A 17769-nucleotide genomic window follows, 5' to 3' on the forward strand; every position below is an offset into this window, starting at 1 on the left:
CAATATGGGAGTAAGATTTATATCTGTATAGAAGAGCTCCAAATAATTTATATAAAAGTTCCCTTCTCAAGGAGGTGACATTTAACTTCCGTGCCTTAAATAGGGGCTAAACACAATGACTTCCTTCCCAAGAGTTCAGTATAGAAAGAGGGGAGAAAGGAATGACTTCACAGCAGAGAACACTAATAAGCACCAGTTCGTCAAGGGGATCCAGTTCAACAACGTCAGCGATAAGCTGATATGATGTGATGAGAACAGCACCTCAAAGCCCACCACCCCAGAGCAACATGAGAAAGACACCAAGACATCACCAAATTCAGGGACGTTTCCAAAATACCTGGCCAGTGTATTTCCAAACTGACAAGGTCGTTAAAAATGAGAAAAATCTGAGAAAATGACATAGACCAGAGGAGCCTAAGGAGTCATGAGGACAAAAATGTGCTATGCTTAATGGAATCCTGAACAAACAAAAGGACATCAGGTGGAAATTAGTGAAATCCTAATAGATTGTGCAGTTTAGCTACTGATAACATACCAATGACCGTTCCTTGATGTAACAAACGTATCATACACATAAGATACCAGCAATAGCAGAAAAGTGAGTTGGAAGCTCATAAGAACTTCCTGTACTACCGTTTCAACATTTCTGCAAGTTTGAAACTATTCTAAAAGAGAGTTTCTATTGTAAAATTTGGGATCAGCCGGCATGTATGGAAAGGAGCGTGAAGATTTAGCAGATTCTTAGGAGTCAATGGACTATTGCTCAAAGAGACCTGAAGGGTGCTCAGAGTAAAGATTTCTGCTCAAGGGAGTTTGGGAAAGTACCATGTTTCAGGGCTGCCTGGCTTTCCCTCCAAAACTGCTTTTATGAATACTTTCAGTTCCCAGTAGCTCATCATGAAGAGAACATTTACAGGTCATCATATTTCTATTTCAACACTTTCTAGCATGTGATAAACCCAAATAAAGTTAAGGGATATTCAACATCTTACAAAGGGCAGACAATGGGCCCAGTTGCAACATTAGGAAGTATTCAGCTACAGTTATGAGACCACACCAGAGAGTGGAGATTACACACACACACACACACACACACACACACACACACACACACACAGGGATTAACATCATGTGCTAGTGGAGTGCTCACAAAGAATGACAAATCTGGGAATAAAAAGGCTCCCTATACTTTATTTCTACATAATTGAAGTTGAACTCTTTTCAATAATAAAATTTTACTTGGGACCAAAAGTCAATTTAAGGCGGGTACAGTAGTGCATGCCAGTAATCCCAGCAACTCAGGAGGTTGAGGCAGGGGGATGGCAAGTTCCAGGCCAGCCTCAGTAACTTAGTGAGATCTTATCTCAAAATTAAAAAAAAACAAAAACAAAAACTAAAAGGGCTGGGAATGTGGCTTAGTGGAAGAGCATCCCTGGGTTCAATCCCCAGTACCACCAAAAAAAAAAAAAAAAAATCCAATTTAAAGGAGTGAAGTGTTTATTGCAGACCTATTAAGAATGCATTTTCCAGCTCATCCTTGTTATCCTCAACTCCCAGGGATGTGAGGAGAGTGGGAAGATGCAGGAACAGAAACTCCATGACTTAAGCTTTGCTTGGAAGGCTAGTGAGCAGCACCTACTAATGAGCTATTCATTGACTCATCCAGGCTTCATTGTCTCCAAAGAGTTAAAGTTAGGAGCACTTTATTATTGCAGAATTAATAGTGGCTCATGGTTGTGTTTTTTTGTTGTTGTTGTTTTTAGTATTTCTTATGTACCAGGAACTGGACAAAGTACTTTACCTGCATCATTAGCTCATGTGAATTTTTACAATACCTTTGAGATAGGTAGCATTTCTATGATGAAAAAGATTAAAGATTTATCGAGTAGATAATGACAAGGTATCTTCCTCCAGTGGCACACTGAATCAAGTGGCAGAGCTTGGATTAGAACTCACATCTGTCTGTCTCTAAAATGGCCCTCTGTGGGCTGGAGTTGTGGCTCAGTGGTAGAGTGCTCGCTTAGCATGTGCAAGGCCCTGGGTTCGATCCTCAGCACCACATAAAGATAAATAAATAAAATAAAATGGCCCTCTGCACCACTGTTCTCCAGGCTAGCTTTGACGACTTGGGGCTGTGGCTTGTCGTGCAAGATCCACGAGGATCACAGGAACAGCCAAGCACGATTCTCTCCCTGAGCTCCTTCAGTGTGATCAGGGAAGCAGATGTGACCAGTGGTCACTGACGTGAGCCAAAAACAGAGGTGGAAGCAGAGTAGCTAGCTCCCAGGAGGAAGCAGTGAACTCTGGCTGGGTGTCCCAAGAATATTTCCCAGGGACTGAGAGCCATGAACTTGAGCCATGGAGATGAGGAAGACTTCCAGGTGGAAATTAAGGAGGGGACAGCCCACAGGGGAACACACCAAGTATGACTGACCTTTTAAAGTAATGCCAAGAAGCACTTTCTCATTATCATAGTGCTCTGCTCAGAATCGGCACATGACATATATTTATGGAAAAAAAGAAACAAACTAATTATAAAGTCATGTCCTTGTACATGTGAAATGGTCAAATGTGAAATGCTCTAAAAGGAACTTTTTAACTTTCTCTATATAAATGTATACTACCTCTTAAACCTCTGAGAATAATAGAATTTTAGAATTAGAAATGATCTTAGCTAACCCAGAAAAAAATTACTTTTAATCACTAGATATTTCCTTAAAAAATAATTAGCATTAAGGTAACAATCATGGTTAACATTTAAAAAATTATTTAGCTACTCTCTTTTTAAATTCTCAAGAATAAAAGAACAGAATGCAAACCAGAAGTTAAATTAAATTTAAAGAAATGTAATAGGATGTGAGAAACATCACTGTAACAGTGTACGATGAACGGATTTTACTCTCCCTAAAGGAAGACTCCTCTTCTAAGGCTGCTTTCATACTTGAGTCCCAATTTACCAGTTTCTGACCCTTCTAAACTTGAGAGAAACTATGAAGTTCTCTAAAGAGAACTCAAATAAGATCAGTACACTGTCATTAAAACCAGCACTATGAGCCAGGTACAGTGGATGGCAGAGCTTGGATTAGAACTCACATCTGTCTGTCTCTAAAATGGCCCTCTGTGGGCTGGAGTTGTGGCTCAGTGGTAGAGTGCTTGGCTAGCACGTGCAAGGCCCTGGATTCGATCCTCAGCACCACATAAAGATAAATAAATAAAATAAAATGGCCCTCTGCACCACTGTTCTCCAGGCTAGCGATGAGTACCTCCTCATCGCTCTAACAGTAAGACTATAAAACAGAAAGTGAAGGAGACATTGCACAATCCGCACAGCAACTTGGGAGGCTGAGGCAGGAGGATTGTGCGTCCAAGGCCAGCCCATGCAATTCAGTGAGACTTAGTCTCAAAATAAAATAAAAAGGGCTGGGGATGTGTCTCAATGGTAGAGTGCCCCTGGGTTCCATTCCCAGTACCAAAAGGAAGATTAAAAATGAAACTATACTAATACTATGCAGCATTCTCCCCCCCCCATTTTTTTGAAATATAACATACAGATAGACATTTTTGAGGTATAACGTACAATATGCATGATACATATAGTATCACACACACAATGATTCTTCATTTGCAGTCTCTATCCAGAGCAAGGCACACACCATTCCCAGGCTCCAGAAATCTTCCTTGTGCTGTTCCCCAGTCAAGTCCTACTTGCTTCCCTCCATTCCCTCATCCCACAACCACTTCCATCACCACAGATTTGTTTTACCTTTCCTTGAACTTTCAATTAGTGGAATCACACGACATACCCTTTGGTGTCTTTCTTTCATGGACTGTGAGATTCATCTTTGGAGCTTAATCTTAGTACGTGAGCATTTCAAAGCAAAGCTACCCAATCACAAAATCAAAACGCGGTCTGAGCAAGACCTCAGAAGACAGAGAACTTGAAAATCATGAGCCTTCTGCATGACTTTTCTTGAGCAAGGACATCATTACTACGGTCCTTACCTGGAAAATGAAAATAATATCTCCTTTTCCTTACTAGGTTTCTGGAAAAGCTCATTTACCTTGACACCTGCTTTTGAGGTTTCCCTGAAGTGGTGCAAAAATAGAAGCTCCTGTAAGCAAGACTAAAGATGTAGAAGAAGTTTATTTTGAGTAAATAGTGACAATTTTACCTATAGTCTTACTCTGCATATCAGTCTGGGCAATGTAATTTCCCAAAGCATTCGATTTCAATGTTACCCACCATGGGAAATATAACCACGTTTAACCTAGGAGTTCCATATTGTCTGATTCTATGTGTAAAGGCCCTATAGAGGAGAAAACCAAGCCACAAAAAGGCCACATGGCTTCCCAAAGAGTTAGCTCATGGCAAAAAGGAAAGTCCAGGTCACCTGATTCCTAATCAGGGTACTGGCCCCCTCTACCAGGCTGTCTTCACTGGAATATGATAGTTCAGTTCCTGGTGAGCTAGGAGTACCTCCTCATCGCTCTAACAGTAAGACTGTAAAACAGAAAGTGAAGGAGACATTGCACAATCCGCACAGGCAGTAAATCTGGGTTATTATTCTGGATTTTGATCACCCAACTGGGATGGTTAAGGGAAAGCCAAGAAGAGAGCTGGATCCTAGATCCAATGCTGCTACTTAACTAGCCCCGTGACCTTGAGCAAGGACCCTAATTTTTCAATGCTGAAATTAGGAGACTAGGTTAAATAATCTCCAGGAGCCTTTCCAACTTTAACAATTCGGTGATTCTTCACATTGTTTTGTGCTGAGCATATCAATCTTACAGATCACAGGAAGACCTGTTCTGAGGACTTCATGAGTATTGCCTCATTAATCATCACTAAAACTCTGTGATGTAAGTGCTATTAATGTAGCCCCATCTTGTAGATAAGGACATTGAAGTTCAGAGAGAGCAAGCAACTTGCCCAAGGTTACACAGCTGGTAAGTGGGATTTAAACTCAGCAGCTTGCTTCTAGAGTGTCCTTTGTATAAAATAGGGAGAAGGTTTATGGATGAGAGTATATTTTAAGAGAAGGCAAGACAGAAACCCTAATGAACAATAATTCATTTCTATCCAGAACCACTTGTTTGCACTAATCCAAACTAGGGCAGGTACTTTTTTGCTCTCTACAGCAATCAGTGTTAACACAGTTCATTACATGCTGGTTGTAGGCAGACTATTCTATTCACTTTATATTTACCTTTGATTGTATAGAATCTTTATTTACCATAGTATTAATTTTAGAAGTTTGATACCATCAATTTTTAAACTTGTTTTTCTAACACAGGCAGTCATTCTTTCTAAACCCCCAAAGGGGAGAAGCTACTAAAGATTTCCATCTGCCTGCAAGTACTGACAGAGAATTCCAGAGTTTAAACTTGTGGCCAAAAGGCCTGCAGAATAAGTATGTTTGTGCAGCTGTATGACATCCTGATTCACTGAAACGAACAATATCCCCTAGACCTGCCACAGAATATTTAACAGATTAAGTCAAGTCACTCACGTTAGAGGGTTCAAGGAACTCCGATTGAGTAGGAAAAGGGTCACTTTACAATGAAAAATAAATTTTAGCGACAATGACAGCATTTGAAGTTCTGAAGAGCGCTGCTCTCAGGAGGAGCAAAGGGTTCTCTCCGCAAAGGCAGCGACAGCTCTGCTTAGGAAGGACAGGAAGCACATGAAAGAGAGAAAAACTAAGGAACCCACCGACCTCTACCTCGCTTCCCTTGAAGGCTAGTCATCTCCTTGAGGCGACTCTCAGAGTCCAGGGTGTGTAGAGGGTGCGCTGTGTGAAAAGGAAGAAAAGTCCATATGTAACTCTAGTGGACAGTTAGCCAAGTGAAAAAGGATTGCAATCCACCCGGGTTAGGATAATGATCGCCCTGCCTGTGCTGAGCCTGTGCACAGGTGAATGGAACCGCAGGAGCGAGGCCAGTAGGCCTTCCATATAATTGTAAAATAAAATCCAATAAAAGCATCGTGATTTTTTTTTAAAATAAATGACTAAATTTTTGCTTCTGACAAAATGACAAAAAAAAAAAAATTCCTAAGGAGGATGACAGTAACCGAAGTATGATTAAAAAGTAACACATTAAATCTGAACCAATGTCTTTAGTCAAAAGGCTGGTGGATAAGTAAGGGTCCTGAGAATCTACCTATAACATGACTGACCCTGTTTGCATGTCCAACAGTTCCCTGGCAGTCACACCAAGTCCCCACGCCTGGTTCTACGAAGAGGTGGCCACATGTAGCACTCTGGACTCTCTCCCCAGGGCAGAGGTGAAACGTGCAGCCTATACAATGGAAAGCAGGATGCCGGGAGATAGATTCCACAGAGAAGAATTTATGTCAATTTGTCATGTGGTGTTCCCAAGGCTCCCAGATTTATAGACTTGTAGTTCGGTTAAGAGGTGACTGCAACATCCCAGGCATCTGAACTTGGAGAGGAGCAGTGGAAAAGGGCTGAAAGTGATGAATGGATCCAAGGGACATTGCAGAGAAAGAGTCCGAGGAACTGCCTGGAGAAGTCACAGAGGACTCCACGGCCTGAGCTTCCACAGGGGTGGAGTGGGATGTCAGGAGGAAAGAAGACTTGGAGGAAAGACCTTCAGATCGTGTTTAGACATTATGAACTTCAGGTGTTGGCAGGACATCCAAGGGAAGAGGTCCAACAGACAGTCAGAAATTCATTACTGACACACTAGCAAAAAGTTGGAGTGAAGTTTGGTGGAATCTTCCAAACAAAAGCAGCTGTTGAGGGCCAGGGGTAAATTCTCAGAGAAACAATTACATTGAGGAGCAAGTGGGCTTTGCGCAATAAGGAACCTTGAACTTTTTTTGGCATCGAGTTTGATGCAGTATAAGAAAAGGTTCTGTTTGCTGTTTGTTTAAAATTCACAAAGTGTGAAGGACACTCAAGAATGTTTATGGGATGAGGAGAAGGAGCCCCGGGGGGTGGAGAGGGTGAAGATGAGACAGAAGGGCTACAGTACTGCACCAGCCAGAATGCCAGACAGGGAGACTGAGTTTCTTTGAGGAATAGGAAGAAGAAGTGGCGAGGGTAAGCCTGAATCTCATCTGGTGCATAGGAAGATGAGATGGTAGTCTGGAGATGGTAGCAAGAACACTTGGCAGGATGGAATGTACTTCAAATGAAGGTGTGCACAGTCCTGGAACAAGATGGTGGAAATGGCACTGGGAAGCTGGGGGGAACGTCAATGGTGCCTGTGGTATAAGGGGCAAAGGACCACAGACCTCCATTAAATAGCTTTATCAGAGAAGCTGTGCTACTACCTACCAAGGACAGCCCCATTTCAGATAAGGCAAGGAAGAGGAGGAGGAAGTCTACAAAAAGATGCCCATGAAGAAAAAAAAATGTGCCTCCTATGGTATGGAAGCATTTCAGTCACAATTAATTTACTGAGCAACCATTGTAAAGAAGGGTCTACATGGAGCTGATCTCTGCCCTTAGGGGGCTTGCGGTCAATGATGGAGGATGACTCTAGTGAAGCAACCCTCATTCCAACCTAGATTCACAACATGTGATACATGCAGAGGAGCGTGGGTAACTCCAAGAGGATAGTTCCCCTGACATGAATGGCGCAAAAGTCTCCCAATTATGAGTAAAAAAATTTGGGATGAAATTGTTCCAGGGTTTCAGAGTTTACGGCTAGTTTCATAACTTTGCTTAAAAGGTGGAAATAACCTGTTCAAATTAAATAGGAAACTATTTAAAAGTCACTGGGGATTAATATTCCTTAGTTTTTGTACACCCAATGTTCTTGACAGAGAAACAATCCCACTAGTTTTTTAAAAACCAAGTTTATGATAATGATATCTTCAGTGTTGACTTTATATCTTTTCCTCTCCCACATGGATCACCGAGGAGGTCCCACCTGCAGGATGTCCTATTCTGGTTCTTTCTTTAGAAGGGCATGCATGTTAAGCAAGCTTTCCAGGAAACGAGTCCCACCAGCAGGACTTGGGTATCACACCACTCGCAAAGCTCCTCAATCCAATCTGGACACTATTCAGCCACTGAACTTATTCCAAAATTCTTTTCTCATATCATTTTTATTAAGATTTTTAATATTGAAGGAATGTTGACTGTGTGCTACAGTGGTGGGGAAGAGTCCATAACTGCACTTCAAAAGTAGCTAGTTGCAGTTCACCAACTTTTCCAGAAGCCATAAAAATAATTTTTAGTTGTTGTTGTAATTAAGTGAATAGGGGCAAAGACTGTCTCATTATGAAGAAAAAATAATCTTTCCCATTATATCAGGAGTCCCATGAGTTGAGGGACAAACTGGTTTTCATTCTGGGGATGCCCCCATACTATACCTATAACCCAGAAGGTCCTTAATTAATATTTGAAAAATGTAAATGTAAGTCACGTGTAGCAATCATTTGCAGGGCCTGGCCTAGCTAGGCTATGATTTATTCAAGTAGGTCTTTAGATTCTTCCCACAGAGGAAACTGTTTCCAACAGTGCCTTCCTGTAGAATTCCAAACATTTTGAAAGATAATATAACAAACACTAACGTTTGAAATTGGGAAACTATCAAAGCCAGCAGGAAAGATGATTAACACTCATAAGAACAGTACAGGCGGGGTGACACATTTTTCAGGTAAGCGCACACTTAATTGCTGCTTACAGTAGAATTTAAAGACACTTCATCAAAGACAAATAATTGAAAAACAGCTGGAAGAATTTATATGTGAAATAATCTTTTAAGAAGTTTCTGTTTTCCCACAGTGATGAGCGGTGAACATGAATTTTTTCAAGAGTGTCTCTCCATCCCATGCCCACCCACTCCATTAACAGTTCTTTCTTCAACTAAACACTCTTATTAGGCATCTCAGATGCTTCTTGTCCTTACTTTCTTTCCCCTAACTGGAGAAGTTCAGGAAGAAAAGAAAGAAAAGTAAAGAAAGCAGAAGAGGAGATAACCTGACTACATTGGAATAAAATCCAAATTGGTTTTGTTTTTTCCATTTTTTTTTAAAGCATCACACATGGGAATTTGAATCTCTTAAAAAACTATGATACAATATAGAAACTCTAAAATGGCCTTTTGATTGTTTACTTTGTTTCTTATTATGAACACATATTAACTGTACAAGTTACGAAGTTTCACTGTGACATTTCCATACGTGCAATATACTGCATCTTAAGCACATCCATCCTCCCTTCTATCCTCACTTGTCCTCTCAGCCCATGTCTCTTTCCCTTTCCCTAATTAAAAGTGTATTTTTTTTACTTAAAATTAAATTATTTGATTAAACAGGATTACAGATTCTTGGCTGAGAATCAATGCTTTAGACTTTCAATTCACTTAAGCTGGAGAATCTAGTAGAACCAAAAGATAAAGTTATTTCATTCAGTAGCTCAGTGTTGGCAAACAGCTGAGCATGTGCCATAACACGCTGGATCACTAGGACTCCTTCTTTAAGACTGGCAACCAGCAACACATTTTTGTTCCAATCTAAAGAGACCACACTACACCTCCCATCCCACCCTTCAACTGAGAACTGAATCTCTGCTGTTTGACGAGTTTCCCAGGCAGCAGATAGAAATGGATGGAGATGGTTCACACTTAGGCATTTCCATATCCAAGCTTCCAGAGTAGTCAGAAAACAGTGTGTTTTGTTTATTTCTCTAGCTATTTGGCATCATAGTATAATTCTCTGTATACTTAAAAAACAAGAAATATTCATTTTTAGTATATACCCAGACCTCTGAGTACTGTGGAGAAAAAAACATGGGCTTCCAGGGCCAGAGAGACATAAATTTAATAATCTGATCCTCCACTTCCTAGCTGTTAACCTAATTCAACCTTTCAGAGTCTCTTCCTCATGCACAGAATGGGGTGCAGCTAGGGTTAATAGAGATAACACAAAAAACAATATATGGAAATGGAAAAAGGGCAATCAAGGAGTTTAGGGTATAAAAGTAGAGGGTGGATTATGCATGAATTGGAATCAGTGAGTGGAGCAGTGAATTACTTTGGCAAACATTTTCTTGCTCTTCGAGAAGTCTTCAGGAAAACAAAAACACCCTGGAAAGTAGACTCCTAAATACCCACCCAGAGTCCACACCTGCTTCTTCCACTAACCTCAAGACAATAGCCAGGAGCCACTGAGACCAACTGACACTCCAAGAAAATCACCACCACCCTGGAGCACAAATGCCCTCCATTAAAGAAAGGAACTGAATAAGAAGGCTGACATGACCTACAAGAACGAGAGATTTGGTTCTTACCTACCATCTGGGACTTTGCTGGTTTTATTTCAATGCTTGTAGCTAAAAAAGAAAAGAAGGAAAGGAAGAAAGAAGGAATGAAGGAAGGAAGGAAGGAAGGAAGGAAGGAAGGAAGGAAGGAAGGAAGGAAGACAGACAAGCAAAAGAGCAAAAGAAAATGAGCAAACAAAAAACAATGTATTCCACTATTGTCATGTATGTAAGAAAAAAAAACCAATGTATTCAAAAGTCTGGCTGCATGCTGGTTAACACAACACCTAATGGATTGTACTGAGAATCTGACTAGGAACCGTCTACATTGAGTCAGATACAAGTTGATGTTGATTTTGGGTTTCGAAAAGGCTGCACTTTATAAGGTGTGTTGCTACAGCTGCCAAAGGAAGTTGCATTTTGCACATTTCCAAATATGCCTAATGTCAAAATCTGAAAAGAGGAAAAAAAAATTTTTGATCCATGATTTCATCAACCTTAGACCATTTAAGACCACTTTTAACCCTTTAAGTTTCAAGTTTTCAATCTGTAAATATTTCAACAAAATTGACACAGGTGTATTCAAATAGGTTGGAAACTATAAACTAGAACTTAATATACTCTTCATATTTGTATACATGTGGAAATACAAGTTTTACAAGTGCTCTAATCCTTCACCCATTATTTTTTTTCAAAATAATAGAACTCTAAAGGCATTTATTTCAAAGTGACCATAACTGGTTTATTTGTTCCTCAATTCAAATTTCTTATAGGTATCCCTTATGTGGGGTGACAGGGAAAAAAATGAGTTAAACTCAATGGAGATGGCCAAGTCCAAAAGGACTCTGGCACTACAAGAATCATTACCCAGGAGACTGGCTAAGAAATCATTATTAAAGTGGCTTTGGTTTATTCTGGGTCCTTCCCCTTCTATGATCCCTTTTATAGTGCTCTTTCTGACCACAGGATTAGAATACCCAAAAATAAAAATAAGACTTCAAAACTACAAGTAATTGCTAATTAAATGTTTACAGTTATTTCCATTCTATACAGTAAGACTTCATTTGTAGCCCATATGACACAAAGTTTTGAATCTGAAATAGGGTCTTGGATCCAAGTGAATTGTTCTCACTTGGAGAAACACCAATGTTCTGTGACTTTTAACCTTCCTTAGATTGAATGTTCGCATATTCTAATCTGCAAAATGTCTTCAAAGACTAAAATGACAGAGGCACAACTAACAGGCGTGGAAATTTGGCTAAGACTTTCTCACACCCTCACCCCACACCCGCCTCATCATTATCTGGATTCAGATCAGGTCCCAAAAGAACTGGGTCTTGCACGCAGCTTTTGGGGGAATGCTTTGCATCTCAGTCATGTCAAGGTCTAACTTACTTCTACAAACTCCTGGTCCAAGGAGATGCTATAAAATTAATTTCTGAGGTTATTGGGGGTTTTAAATCCTTTTACCAAAGGAATGAGGATTGCTAGACTCTGCTGCACCCAAATCTTACTTTTGTGCTGAGATGGCTTGAGAGACATGTTCTATTTTAAATAAGGGATTTTGAAGACTGAGATTGCAGCTCAGCAACACAGTGCTTGCCTAGCATGCATAAGGCCCTGAGTTCAATCCCCAGCACTGAAAAGAAATAGGAGATGAATGTGCTTTTAAATCACTACCTTCATTTCTTGTGACAATGTGACAGTGCACCCAAACTGACCACTGACGGTCCCCATTAAGAGTTTCTATGAAATTTAACAAGAGTTAGGAGGCCATCATGAGAAGCCTGCTAGGTATCTGACAATATGTAGAGCCAGAGCACAAATGCAATTACCTACATATGAGTCATCTTGAACTACCAACCTGTCTCAGTGAATCGGCTACATTTTCTGGCAAGAGCATTCTTGTTCTGGCTTTATTCTGACAGGTGTTTAAACACCATCATTCTCCAGCATCCCTATTCATTGTCTTTCTTATTTTAGAGGCTCTTTGTGAAGAGACATGTCAATCTGCTGGGTATCAAACATGCCTAAGACAATGAAAGCACACAAGGTAAGAAAAATCAAACACAGAAAAGGAAAGGGATACCCAGAGTGACATGTGGGAATACACTTTCTAAATAGAATGCCTCACATCCCAAGACCTCAAAGAAGATTATGAAACCAGTCAAGCGGCACATACACAGTTACTGACCACAATAATGGGATTGAAAATTTTTTTTGCTGCACAGGTGATTGAACCCAGTGGTGCTCTACCACTAAGCTATGCCCTCAACCGTGTTTATTTTTCATTTCGAGACAGGGTCTCGCCAAGTTGCCCAGGCTGGCCTGAAACTTATGATCCTTTTGCCTCAGCCTCCCAAGAACCAGGGGTTACAGGTGCGTGGCTTAGGATTGGAATCCTGATAACTCTTATTGGTTTCCTTCACAGCATTATTCAATCAAAAGATACTGCTCACCATTTCCTACACAATTATAGCCGAAACATGATGTTCACATATATCATTTTCTAGTTTTACCCCATATGCCCTTTACTTCTTGGGCTTTACTTTCAAAGTGACATCACCTAGTGACACCAGCTAATTTCCAGTGCTGAAAGTCACTTCTGTGCATCTTCTCATTCATCTCACCTCTACTGCCTGTAGGGCACTGTGGCTGAGTGGGAAGAGACTCTAAAAGGTTAAGGGGTGAAATTAAAGAAGCCAGAAAGAAGACAATACATCTACATGTCTATGAAGACTGGTGTGTACATTGATTTTTAGGACAAAACTGTGGGCTGAATTGTGTCCCTCTCCACTCCAAATTCATATGTTGAAGCCCTAACCTCCAGTACCTCAGAATGTGACCACAGTTGGATACAGGCTCTTTAAAAGCCAATTGGGATAGACTGATGTCATCCAATAGGACTGGGGTCTTTGTAAGAAGAGGAAATTCAGACACAGATTTGTGTGCAAAAGGATAACCATGTGAGGTCACAGAGAGAAGGTGGCTGTCTGCAAGCCAACAAGGGAGGCCTCAGCAAAAAGAAATCCTGCTGACCCCTTGATCTTGGACTTCCAGACTCCAAAACTCTGAGCAAATGAATTTTTTTGATTTTTATTTTGGGGGGGGGGGTACCAGGGACTGAATTCAGGGGCACTCAACCACTAAGCCACATCCCTGGCCCTATTTTGTATTTTATTTGGAGACAGGGTCTCACTGAGTTGCTTAGTTTTTTTTTTTTTTTTTTGCTGAGGCTGGCTTTGAACTCATGATCCTCCTGCCTCAGCCTCCCAAACTGCTGGGATTATAGGCATGCACCAGATACCCAACTAAATTTCTGTTTTTAAGTCACCCAGACTGGGATCCTTTGTTATAGCAGCCCTACCACACCAATACAGACATTCACTTTGGTCTGTAAGTTTTTATTAGTAGGTTGAAAGTGAAGTGAAAATAGTACATAGCTTTCAACCTCATCCTCAACCCACTTAAAAGACAGAAAGACAAAGATTCTCTGAAGCCTTCTGCTATGAACACTTTAAATGGCTTTATTAAATTAGAATGTCCTCATCTGTAAGTTGAGGCATGCATGTGTTCTGACAAGCTGTGGTTGGACGACTGAAGGGAATTCAGTTTTTTAAAAGAGTACACTTCTAAATTCCTTTCAAAATCTCATGTTTGGGTTTTATTCTTCTCATGTTTGCATTGAAAAACGGACAGTCAGGTCCCTTCCAAGCAACAGAACACTGGATGTGCACAGGTGCACCAGGCCTGCCCCTGGAGCCCCGGGAAGATGAAGCACAGCTCGGCAGAGCCGACAGGAACCGTCAGCAGGGGCTCAGCTAACTTGTCCTGGTTCATTCCAAGTCTCCATCCTCACCCAGCTCTTCAGTAAACAGGTTGGCAGGTCAGCACAAGTTAGTCTTACAGATGTGGAAGACATTTTGAGAAACACAAAATCCCTCAAATGGAAGAAATTGGTGACAGCACTCCTGAATCATCCTGTGAGCCCACCCCCAGAGCTGGTGGCCTCCCGGGTCCAAGGCAGTGTTCAGCACACACCTCAGACAACAAACAGAGGCCTTCCACAGGGGGCTGAGCAACCATCAGAAAAAGCTTTTAGAGGACCCAATTAAGACTCAATGGAATTTGCTTCACACTGGGCTATGTTCTGCGAAGAGGCATAACATTGAAAGGAATGCCCCCTGACGTACAGAGGCGAAAATTAAAAGCCATACATTGTTTAATAAGGAACATATGAAAAGAATTTTTCAATAAATGATTGCTTCCTTTTGGAGTTTACAGAAAATGCTGCCCACATTTCCATAAGGGAGAAGGGCTCAGCCTCCTTTCTAGAAACCTGCTGCACTAACACCCTTCTGCCAGTTCCTCCCACTCATTGTGAAACACCTGTTTTCATCTGGTCTTTGACTTTGGTTCCTCCCTTATACAGTCAGCATGCAGCCACCTCAGAAGGAGCTCACAGGAGCCTCTTGAAAAGCAAAAGGCAGAGATTCTGCAAGCCTTCCAAAGGCCACTGCCATTGTGTGATGACTTCTTCACCTTCCCGCAGTTATTTCAAACCTGGTTGCTGTGGGAACTGGATTACTTTACTTTGCTGCTAATAATATTAATGAAAAATGTATACAGCCCAAAGTTTTCTGACGAGATCATACCAGAATCCCCAAACAGTACTTGACAAGGGGAATATCTGCTCATGGGAAGCTAATACTAATGGCCAAATGCAGCAGTGCATGGAGTAAAGAGTATCAGGCTCTGAACTGAACACTTGGTAACTTTTACCTCTAGTAATGAGAAAGATGGGCAGTTCGTGAAGTAAAATTTTCATCATTTTCAAAATCCTGCTGCTCTAGAATTTATTTTCCAGAGAATGTGCCTCAGTTTAAGAAACTTCTAGAATGATTCTGAAAACCACTCGGAGGCCCCTCTCCAAAAGATTCTAGATCTAGAATATGAAACCCTGAAATAAGTAGTTTGCCAAGCACCATAGGTCATTCTCCTAATTGCATAAACTTGTGAAATGTCACCCCACAGTTTATAAAACCCCAAAATTTTACAGGGATATGCATACTGAAAAGTAGATGTACTGTTAAAACAAAAACATATAAAAATAGGGAAACTACAGTTATTCTATGTCGACCTTAAGTAGTAAATCATTTTTAAAATGTCAGCACATTAATACCACAGTAAACATATTTTTTAAATTAGTCTATTTCCCCACAAAACTTTTAAACTTTCATAAAATGTTTCTTAGGCTAGTGCAACAAGCCAGGTCAAAGGTGAGATCCTGTGTGACAATCGTCCAAGAAAGTCTTTTGAAATGAGTTAAAAAGCAATTTGTTGCAGAAATTTAAAAAAAAAAAAAGTCTTTCACATTGGGGAAAATGGTAATCAAGATTAATTGTAAGTGATGGTGGCTGTTTGTGCTTATTACAGCAAGTTTGCTTTTCTACCTTATGATCCAGCCAAGCTATCAACCGAGCATGAAGCCAAAGGAAAGGCACTTTCTAATACAAGGAATCAAAAAAATATTTACCCCAGGAGCCTTTCTCAAGACGCTCCTGGCGTGCTCTGCCAAAATAAGGAAATATATCCAGGAAAAAAAAAAAAAAAAAAGATGTGGGATCCAGCAATCTGGAGAATCAGCGCAAGAAGGAAGTGGAAGGAACTCCAGGGCGTGGTGCTGAGAGAACCCAAGGCAACAGCTGGGCAGCAGCTTAGAGAAAATCCTGTCCAAATGGGAAGAGGGCAAAGACTATGGAGAAACTGCTTAGATGAACTCAAAAGCAGAACCCAAGTGTCTGAAGATATTGAAAAGAGATTTACATAACCCGACAAAGGTGGGAACACCAGTCAAGCACATGCAGAGAAGATCATCGGGGGAACAGAAGCTGTGTAGAGAAGTAAAAGCAACATGGCTCAGCTGCCATCAGCTCCTACGCAGATACCTGGACCACTGAGCTGATCACAGTGCAGCACAGACATGCTGGGAAGATGAGGAAACAGGACAGGAAAGATGGGATTGGGTTGGGACAGTGAGATAAAGGGAGCCCCATCTTCAGTTTTCCATACTGTGAGGTGAGCAGGTAATGTGTGGAGCTGAAGAGTCAATAAGTGGCCACATAACCATGCCACTTAGAGACTGGAGGTAAATACTAAAGCCCTGGCCTCAAACACTCACCATTTCTTGGAGGCTGTTAACTTTCTACTCAGTTCCCACCACTCTGCTAATAGAGGACCCAGCCAATCAGAGCAACTCATTTATTTGACAGAGATTTTGTGTCAGGCAAATGGGTAGGAAAAAGTAGATGGAGGATACACTGGTGAATAAGACAGAGAGTGTCCGTAGCTGGTGGATCTTATGTGCCAGTGAAAGGAGACAATGAACAAATAAACATAAATGAGACAATCTGAGTGATAAGTACCAGAGAATACAGAGGGCTGTGGCTGCAGGCTACCCTAGAGGAGAAGCCAGGTAAGGTCTCCACAAGGGGAAAACGGTGGAGATGAAATAAAGAGCCAGTTTTGTACGGAGTCAGGGGAAGAGTGTCTCCAACAGGAGCCCCAACTGCAGAAGTCCACAGGTAGAAGACAGTCAGATTTTGAGGACTGCAAAAGGCAGAGACTGTAGCAGCAGACAGGGGACCTGGGGTAAAGTGGTGGGAGATGAGGTCACAGAGGTGGGCAGCGGTCATGGAGGAACATGTAGAGACTTGAGGGCCAGACTGGGAAATCTGGATTTCATTCTAAATGCAAAGGGAAGACAGCAAGGTTTAGAGTAAGGAAGTGACATGATTTATGCTCTAAAGAATTACTTAGGCTGTTGTGCAAAAAAAAAAAAAAAAAAAAAAAAAAATGAACTGCAGAAGGGTAGGACCAAAAGCATGAGATTGTCTGGAATCTCTGCAGTTGTCCAGAAAATGGATGACCAGGGCTTGGCTGGTGGCAAGCAGTAGAGACAGGAAGAAGAGAATGATCTTGAGATATATTTTGGAGGCAAAATGAACAGGACATGCTGATGGATGGATGTGGAGGAGAAAGGGCAAAACCACAGGATGATTCCTAGATTTTTTGGCTAGTATAAGGGAGTGGCTGGGAGTATCATTTGGTAAAATGCAGAAAGTCAAGGGAAGCACTGGTTTGGGGGTTCAAAACCAATCCTTCTATTTAGAAATGTTACCACGGAGATGCCCACAAAGTACTCAAACAAACCCGTCAAGCAAATCAGTTACAGATTTGAACCTAGAACTTAAAGACAGGTCAGAGTGGCAGACTCACAAATTTGGGCAACATACTCCCATTTCTCCATCCATCTCCCTAGATCAAGTGTTCCTTTCGCCCCCCCCCCCCCCCCCCCCGTTGCATCCCTGTGGCCTGTCTGCCCCTGGGCACCGCCGTCCATCTCTGTGAAATCTATGCTGCATGTGGCAGGCAGACACATCCCCTCAAACCCTCTGATTGTGTCTCCAGAGTTCTCTAGCTGTCCCTTCCCTTCCTTCTCGTTTCTGCACATCTCCACTGAGCGCCTGCT

General features: G+C 41.4%; 1 protein-coding gene across 12 annotated transcripts in view; it reads right to left on the reverse strand.

Moving 5' to 3' along the window:
• Phactr2 (phosphatase and actin regulator 2) overlaps positions 1-17769 on the reverse strand; it is a 269022-nt gene that overhangs the window by 107891 nt on the left and 143362 nt on the right. For 2 of the 12 annotated variants that reach the window (XM_040283416.2, XM_040283415.2), the window contains exon 2: positions 5718-5792. The exons of the other annotated variants lie outside the window; for them this stretch is intronic. In XM_040283416.2, the coding sequence (XP_040139350.2) occupies positions 5718-5792 (75 nt within the window). The remainder of the gene's footprint in view (positions 1-5717; positions 5793-17769) is intronic. 12 annotated transcript variants of the gene reach the window in all.

The sequence above is a fragment of the Ictidomys tridecemlineatus genome, chromosome 8 (genome assembly GCF_052094955.1).
Source record: "Ictidomys tridecemlineatus isolate mIctTri1 chromosome 8, mIctTri1.hap1, whole genome shotgun sequence".
In the NCBI taxonomy this organism is placed as follows: domain Eukaryota; kingdom Metazoa; phylum Chordata; class Mammalia; order Rodentia; family Sciuridae; genus Ictidomys; species Ictidomys tridecemlineatus.